Source organism: Charadrius vociferus, unplaced genomic scaffold, assembly GCF_000708025.1.
Source record: "Charadrius vociferus isolate BGI_N301 unplaced genomic scaffold, ASM70802v2 scaffold62, whole genome shotgun sequence".
In the NCBI taxonomy this organism is placed as follows: domain Eukaryota; kingdom Metazoa; phylum Chordata; class Aves; order Charadriiformes; family Charadriidae; genus Charadrius; species Charadrius vociferus.
In genome coordinates, this window is record NW_009647419.1 from 5,600,186 (window position 1) to 5,609,524 (window position 9,339).

Genomic DNA, 9,339 nt, shown 5'->3' on the forward strand with positions numbered 1-9,339 from the left:
GTTGTAATATTGACATCGTGGTACCAAAACTGTGCAAGTCTTCATTGAGCTCACTGTGTTAGAAACAATCCTTCCTATCAGGGCACGCAGCAACCTGCTGTATCAGCCAACAATATCCGCAAATACAGAGGCAACATGCTGCAGTTGCGGTGAACAAGCCTAAAAAGAAAGGAGGGGCAGAGGGGAAGGGAATGCAGGGATAAAGGTGGAGAAACAGCTTCCTATACATGACACACATAGATATAACCAAGATTTTGGCCCAAGTAAGATGAGTCCAAATAAAAGATATCATTTCTTTAGAGCAGAGAATAGCTCTTAAAAAGTTTTTTTGAGATGCAAAACAACAAATAACCAATTTAATGGTGGGTTCTGGCTACTACATAATGAATAAATTATCTTGACTGACTTTTACTTTTCTGTTCTCCTGTCACATATACTTCCTGCTCTTGTATTCTGAAATTTTCCTGAAGACAGTTTGTACTCTTACAACTAGTGTTATTAAAACTATTTTAAACATCCAACATGTTGCATATGTATAATTATACTTCTAAATACTAAAAAAAAAAGATCTTGTATTTCAAATTATACAAAAGTAAAAATAAAGTGCATTAAAAAAATAATCTGGATTTCTAGTTGCACAATAATGATCTTTTCCCTAAAATCCAAACATCTGCAATAAGCCAAAGTTTGTGTAATAACTTCATACAAGAATTGAAATTAAGGAGTTTCTGAAAGACTCATGACAAAGCTAGAAGAGCTATATATTTCCCTGTGTAAAAACAAATTACCATAGCATTTCAGATATGTGGATTTTATTTTTCTTTTTCCACAATTCGAGGTCTACATCACAAGGAAAATACAAACTGCATCACATTTCAAAACCTGACAAAGTCTGCAGATTAAGTACTATCACAGGATTTTTCCCTTTAATTCCACATTTTTCTTGTTAGGAGAAATTTATACTAAGGTATTGTATATGAAAAGGGCTTCCAAGAAAATAAAAATGAAAATGTTCCTTTTGCTATAAAAAGACATAAAGGTATTAGGGACAGAAAAATTATAAGTTTCCTTTAACAATAATGAAGAATCCTAAAAAATTCAGAAATAAGAAATTACAGGTTTTAAAAATCTATTTCTTTTACTCTCTGATGTTAAAAAACAAAAGTCAATTTATTTGGAACCTTTTATTTGTAATAAATAGTTCAGTTTAGTTTATAAGGTTTTGTAATAAATAAGTCAGATTTCATGTTTCAAGCAATTTCTTATTTAATAGTTCACATTTCAGAGTGATTATCAATCCACAATCCTATCAAAGTCAGTGAAAGTAAAGCACATTCAGCAATACTGTAGCTTAGATGGTCAAAAGGAGCACACAATTTGAGAGAAAATTAGCATCCCTTTACAAACTACTGAAATTTCATTAGTTTGAAGAAACTTGAATACATAGTAAAACACAAATCCCTGAGTTATTAGTGAGAGAAGAAAAAAAAAAAAAAACCACAAACCCAAAAAAACCACAAAACAGCAAATACTTTTATTAGATCATCTTATTCACAGACTTAAACAGGAAGAAAAAAAATGGCAGAAAAGCAAAGAATGGTCACTGGGTTCCTATGAGCATATTTAGTAAACCTAGAAATGTCCCATTAGTATGTTTAGTCTACACCCTGTGGCTTTGTATCACACGGCAATCTAATGATGTAAATATGTTTTACAAACATTTTCAATTACTGGTGAAATATTTTCTAAAATTGGAAAGAGGGACATTACAAAATACAGTCAACATTATAATGGTGCTGTTCTGCAAAAATATTTTGACCACATTTTCTGTAAGAATAAGCAGCAAAAAACCCCAGAAAAGAGTAAAGGGACATACTTCGGATAAACACGGTGCACAAGAAGAAACTAAAGTCTGCGACAATGGGAGTATTATCCTAGAGGCTACCAGATCTTTCAAAGAAACATAGGTGATTGCCATCACATCACAGCTGACCTGTTTCTTATTTGCATGATACATCTCAAGACAAAATATTGTCAATGTTATGCCTTAATAAGTCAAGACAAAATATTGGCCATATTAGAACCAAAACTAATTCCAAAGCAGTAAGATTTTCTACTTGATTTCTGATTGCATTAATTGTCATAACACTAATATCTGAAGCATTGTAAGAGTAACTTTGTTCTGTTAGACTACAGCAATGCTTAGGTGTTAGCAAAATGTAAAAGAACATTATTTATTTTCTCTATTTTTTAACAGAGTAACAGAGTTAGAGCTGCTTCTTAAAGATCAAGTTCGCTCTGCACAAAAAACCCATCAAGAATATATACATATATATAAAATGAAAAGAGGAAAGTACAAACAAATAATAAAAAGAAACCAAGTAAGAGATGACTCAAGCATTAATAAAACAATAAAAAAAAAAAATCAAGCAAATCACATGCTTATAATGGTTTACAGAGGTTGGCACTTTTGACTGAAGCAGCAAATTAAATGAACTAATGTCTGGTGCCTTTGAAACCACAGGCAAGATGACAATGTAACTGGACTTGAAGAGAGAAAAGTAGTGGCCCAACATCAAAGAAAGCACACTTAACATGAAGAAAAAAAAGAAAAAAGAAAAGTTACATCCAATTTCCATCCATCCAAGAACAAACAAGAAAGATTTTAGAATCCTGAACACTGCATTGCTGTTTTTAGTTTAAACAACGCCCAAGACTTTTCTTCTGAGCATTCAAGTCTAACTGAATTTTCTAATGACTGTAAGTATGCATGGCAAAGAGCCTCAAAATGTTACTGAACTATTTCATTGATACTCTCCTGCTACTTACTTTTCCCTGACAATAAACAGACAAAACCTGTTCCCTTAGTAAAGCAACTTGAACAACAGAAATGAGTGCATAGAATCATAGAATGGTTTACGTTGGAAGGGACCTTGAAGATCATCGAGTTCCAACCCCCAGCATTTTCAACAGTTTTTCCTTGCAAGGGAATGTTGACCTAGAAACAAACAAATAGTGAAGAACACTTTTCTATGAATGACTCTGATCTCTCAGAGTAATAGGGCAATTCTTATTGTCTGAAAATGGAAAGGAAAATTGAGTCATTAACTATAGGGTGAAATAAATTTCAGGCACAATTCAGGACTCCATTAGCCAAGGAACCTCATGACTATGAAGACATTTTGAAATACACATTTTTGCCTAAGAAAAGGTAAAAATGAAGGAAGAGGATGAGAAAAAGGAACATACTTCAGGTATTGCCTGCTCTACTATAAAAACACAAGCATAATTATCCTTCAATATTATAAGTAACAATAAAAACATCAGTTAGAATACAAGCTTTAACACGCTATAACACTTACAGTGAAAACAGTCTCGATTCAGTTGAGAATGATTTTATAAATAAATTTTAGCCTTAAAGACTCAGCTATTTGGAGAGAATTGTATGCCTAAACACCACTGATTTTCATATCGTTTAAGTACTTAAAAATACCTAAAAATCAAAACTAAACTTTACATAATGGAACAAATCAATGTATAAAAATGTTGTATCGTCCAACACTGAAACAAAAGAAAACAATACCACTTCCTGTTTATTAGAGCACTGTATAGGTGAATTATTCAACTGGAAAACCTCTCCATATTCTAGCAAAACACACCAAAGGAAAAAAAAAATTAAAAAAAAAAAATAAATCAGTCAGTCTGTTGCTAGTTAGCTTTGATACATTGAGTTTTTGTCGAGGATAATTCAATCCATAGCATGTAACAACAAGAGTTTTAACCCTTATCTTTCCAAGCATGGTCAAATAACATATGGAAATTTTTGTCTGCAGTCAGCATTATACTCAGAAATATTTAAAGTTAAGTAAATGAGTTAACCTGAAGCTGTACGTTATAATGTCAAACAAGCAAAGAAATCCCTTTTGGGTGAAAGAAGAATGAAACCATTTTTTTTTTTGGTAAAGCATATTTAACTTATTCTAGTGAAGTTTCAAATTCACTGGCTCTTCATTTTCACTGTCAGTTACCCTCCTGCTTTATGTGGGACTTTTAAGAAGAAAATAGAGGGGAAAAAATCAAGAAAATGAAATTTTCTTCAGCGAGGTATATTTTTACTTCCAAGTAACAATTTGAGAAAGACTAAGTGTCCAACTGAGGATGTTTGTTTTCCTACAGTGTAAAACACATGGCAGTGCAATGGGCTGAAGAAAAACTTGCAGAATCATAGCTTGGATCAAAGGATAGGTCAGACAATGAATGAGAAGAGTTGGTACCTAAAGTAATACTTCCAAACTCACTACAAGTTTGGATTCTGAGCCGTAAGTTTGATAAACAAACAAACATTATGCTGAAATTCTGCTTCCTCCAGTGTGGGATTCCCCCACCCCCCCACAAAACCAAAAAAAGTACTAACTTCAGCAATGTGGGCATAAGCTGAACAAAGGAAACAACATATTGGAAAATGCACCCGGTTCAGAGTGGCATTCAATCCACACAACGAACGAAGAGAGTTTTCTACATCAGTCTTAAATGCTTGCCTTTGCAAACTCTATAATATGAGCATTGTTTGATTATTATATGGAGGAGAAAACCAAAAATAGTGCCAAAATCACTGCCCTACACATTAAGATAAAAATAAGGGCAAAATTTCAGAGTATCTCCACAGGTATTAATTCACGAGCATCCCTAACTTAATGAAAACTAAACAAGGGGATAAGATTTTCATTAGGTTTACCCCTTCGTGGAACTATATAGGGAATACTTTTCTAATGCAATGAAGCAATCTTACATTATGGACAAAATACTAATTAGACATGGATTTCTATGCTTATGCAACAAAAGGGGCAATGGTAGCAGTGCTATTTTAGGAGTTAATAATGGAATCTTACCATATATAAGATTCTCAGGATTGTTGCGTATCTCCTAGATTCAGACACATCAGTATTTAGAAAATTAAAACATCAATCCACTCAGCAGTGAGACAAACACTTGCCAGCTCTCCTCCAACTAATACAATGAAAGCTATTTTTGACCCCGTGTTACCCCGATTACTTGCAAGATCAACAACGTACCATTCTGCTACTGGTTTGGCAATGTTGTCAAAAACCACATCTTGTTTTGCCTCTTGATCAAAAATTTTCTGAAATCTGAAAATATTAAGCAAATAATAATAGCTCAGAATCTTAAAACACTACTTGATTCATAGATTTTTGTTTGTGTTTGTAATAGTCAATGTTTACATCATTAGGCTTACATAACTTAGTACAATGTTTTCCCTGTAGTCTTAACCACAGCATGCTGTTGTGCTATTGTACATAAATAGGCTGTACACAGTGCTGCTTTGACAAGATCTGTACAATAAAATCCTCTGATAAAATGATGTGGCTTAGAAAAAAATAAACCGTATTTTAAATCTATCAAGAGAATCAGTGTTTGTAACTGGCACCACACTGAAACCTGGATAAATAGATTACACTATAACCAAATACAGCATCCCACCAGTATAGCCAGGCTCACATTTTTTTATAACTACTTCCTTCATTCTGCTGCACAGTTACTGTAAGTCACAAGGAGATATTTAATTCATTAGAAGTCTTCTCACTTCCTATATAAAATATCTGCAGTGGTCTTGCAGAATCAAAGAATACTTCAGCTTGGAAGAGATCATCTGTTCCAATCCCCCTGCTCAAAGGATGGTCAGCTAGAGCAGAGGTCCGTACAGTCAAGTTTTGAATGTTTCCATATGTGAAGGCTCCACAACCTCTCTGGGCAACCTGTTCCAGTATTGGATCACCCCAGAGCAAAAAAGGTTGGGTTTTTTTTTTTTTTATATTTCCCGTATTTCAATTTGTCCCCATTAACTCTTGTCCTGTCACTGGGCACCACTGACAAGCATCTGGCTCCATCTTCTTTAATGTCCCGCTCCCCCTCAGTTGTTTACACACATTTATAAGATCCCCTTGAGCCTTCTCTTCTCCATGATAAACAGTCCCAGGCCGCTCAGTCTCTCCTCACGTCAGACACTCCAGTCCCTTAATCATCTTTGTGTCCCTTTGCTAGAGTCCAGAACTGGACACAGATCTCCACACATGATCTCACTGGTGGTGACTAGAAGGGAAGGATCAACTCCCTCACATGCTGGCAACACTCTGCCTAATGCAGCCCAGAGGCTGTTGGCCTTCTTTGCTGCAAATGGTGTAGCGCTGACTTACGTTCAACTTTTTGTCTACCAGGACTCCAAGTCCCTTTCTGCAAACCTGCTTTCAGTCAATCCTGAGCCTGTTCTAGTTATTCCTCACCAGGAGCAGGACTTGGCATTACACTTTGTTGAACTTAATGAGACTCCTATTGGCCGATTTCTCCAGCCCCTGGAGGTCCCGCTGAATGGCAGCGTAATTATCTGGTGTGTCAACCATCCCTCCCAGTTTCATATTGTTTGTGAACTTGCTGAAGCTTCACTTGGTCCCATCACCCAAATCATTAATGCTAAACAGTGTTGGACCACAATATTGATTACACCACTAGTGACTAGCCTCCAGCTGGACTTTGTACCCCTGATGACAACCCTCTGAGCCCTGCAGCTCAGCTCATTTTCAACACCCTTCACTGTGCACTTATCTAGGCTTTCCTGATCCTATTTCTCAGACAGCTTTCCTGGGTTACCTGACCCTACTCCCACCTCCTGTATGCTTCCTTTTTATGTTTGTGTTTAGTCAGGAGCTGCTTGCTTATCCACGTAGGCCTCCTGCTGTCTTTTTATCATTTCCTGCTCATCAGGATGTACTGCTCTTGATCTTGGAGGCGGCGATCCTTGAAAATCAGCCAGCTCTCCTGGACTTCTCTCTAGGGCTGCAATTCATGGGATTCTTTCAAGCAGGCCCATGAGCAGGCCAAAGTCTGCTCTCCTAAGTCCACAGTTGTGATCCTGCTTTTTGCCTTGCTCCCTTCTCTCAAGATCCTAAATTTCACTATCTCATGGCCACTGCAGCCAAGACTACCCCCAGGTTTCACATCCCTGATCAGTTCTTCCATGTTTGCAAATATGAGCTGCAGCAGACTTCTCCTCTCATTGTCTCTTTAACCATATATTAGGAAGTTGTCATTAATATACTCCAGAAACCCCCTGGACTGCTTATGCCTTGCTGTCTTGTCCCTCCTAGCTGGAACTATATACACACATAGAACTTCACAGGGTATACAGAAAGGCACTATGGACACTAGGTATATAGGAAGGCACCACAGACTGCGAGGTATTATGCAGTGTGTACAACATCAAAGATAAGTTCAATAAACAAAGTAGAGAGGTATATATTCTATCCTGCCAACACTTAATTAATTGTGTTTGGTTCCCATATAAGAAAGTAAGAACAAAGGAGAATAACATTTGAGGTGACCAGGACAGAAAGACTGCATTAAAGTATGAGTTCCACGGAATAAAAAGAAATGCCTGCTCCATAGCATTATTTTTTGCATTGTCTTAAGGATAATAAGGCATAGTGTTTCTCAAACTCCATCTCCATAGACTTTTTAACAAATTATAAACTCAGGAAAAGAATATCAGCATTCATTATGGGCATCTGCAACGTAAGCTAGTTTTGCATATTAATCTCATTGGAGAGGGCAGCTCCTCTCCTCCCAAGCAGAACAGATTTCCTTAGCTGATGTAAAATGACATCAGTCTGAGCTGCAGATGTTTATCTGGGGGTCTCTTTTTTTAATAGCATAGAGCAACAAATTTACTTGTTTTGGTATTATAAAAAATAAAGAATATTCAACTTGAAAAAAAACAATCTCAGCCTAGTCAGGTCGCTACATCTAGCTTTCTTTTCATCAAAATTTTAAAATGTTGCCTTCAAGTTTTCTGTTGAAAAGGTAAAAATATTTGATTGATATTGCTGGTACTTATTTTTAGTTTCTAAAAAAATAATTGCATTCTACACCTATGGTTTTGTTTCTTTCAGCAATCTCTGGTTTTCTTTACTGTGTTTTGTTTATGTCTGAAACACAGTTTCAAAACAAAGTGTTTTACATCAAGACATCTTTAGCCAGCCTATGTCAACTCATTAGATCACAAGAGAACACACAGTCCTGCATTCAATTTTCATACACAAATTCAAAACAAGCTGTAAAAGAGGAAGAACTATTAAAAGAAGATGCAATCTTTGAAATGAGGCTTAGAAGCGTAGAATGACTTACAATGGATAGACAAAAACTTTATCAAATGCTATTAAACTCATTGAGGTGCAGAGCATAATATGCTGGAGTATTTCTCTTGTTAATGGAGTTGTATAAAAATATACCTATCTATACCAAAGATTGATTTTAAGAATAGCCTTTTCCAGGTTCTATAGATCTGTATCACTACACGGTGATATTATCACTAAAGGCAGAAGATATAAAGGTAAGGCTTTTACTTACTTGAACTTGTAGTTCTCGCGTTTGTTATTGATGAACCCATCTGCTAAATCACGTGGCACAATAATCTCCAGACTGGACAGAGCTTTCTCATTGTCATCAATTGAATAAATCTAATAATCATGGTTAAGAAGTAACAAAATAATTTTACCAATAGAACAGCATAGCCCTTAGGTGTAACACTTACGTAAGCTTAGCACCTGTAACTGCCTGAAAACTTCACACAAATTTCAGAATTCCATCGTGTGCCATGGCTAATCAGCACGTCAGAACAACACAGCCAACTAGAACAGTTCTGCCTACTTCAAAAGCCCTTAATACACTAGATCGTCCTTCAGCTATTACACAATAAAGCACATACTAATACTATTCTGTTTGTTACCATGTAAACACTACAATAAGTTTTGAAACACTACAATGTTTTGAAACACTACAATAAGTTTTGAAACAGAAACATAGCCCCTTTGACATAATTTGCTTACTAAACCACTTTAATATCTGAGCGGTTATAAAAAAACAAATCACAGCCCCCATTGAAACCACCTCCAAAAAACCTGGAAGAATATATTAGGAACGACAGGATGAGTAGAGCTGGTTTAAAACGAGAAGACAACGAAGAGACCTAAATGCACCATTTCCAAGGAACTCTTTCATTATCTTTATTATCCTTTGCCAGGAGAGCTAAGGACTGGGAGCTACATTTCCCTCCGACATTCAGAACGCTGTTGAACTGCAGAAAACCCAGTGACCAGCGTCAGACGTTTTTCCTGCGGAGCCTTTCTCTACCAACCAGGCAGGAAAGAAGCTCCTCGCCCTCTCCCCCAGTAATTTCAGTCTAAGCTCCCGTACTTCGTGGTTTTGTTAACTTCTTCAGGCTTCGGACAACAGTACAGAGCCGCGGCTTTCCCCACCACAGCCAACCCC

At 36.3% G+C, this 9,339-nt stretch overlaps 1 protein-coding gene across 1 annotated transcript in view; it reads right to left on the reverse strand.

The window, feature by feature from the left end:
* KIF6 (kinesin family member 6) overlaps positions 1–9,339 on the reverse strand; it is a 173,383-nt gene that overhangs the window by 163,629 nt on the left and 415 nt on the right. The window contains exons 2-3 of the mRNA XM_009880465.1: positions 8,419–8,528; positions 5,073–5,147 (exon numbers count right to left, since the gene is read on the reverse strand). Of these exons, the coding sequence (XP_009878767.1) occupies positions 5,073–5,147; positions 8,419–8,528 (185 nt within the window). The remainder of the gene's footprint in view (positions 1–5,072; positions 5,148–8,418; positions 8,529–9,339) is intronic.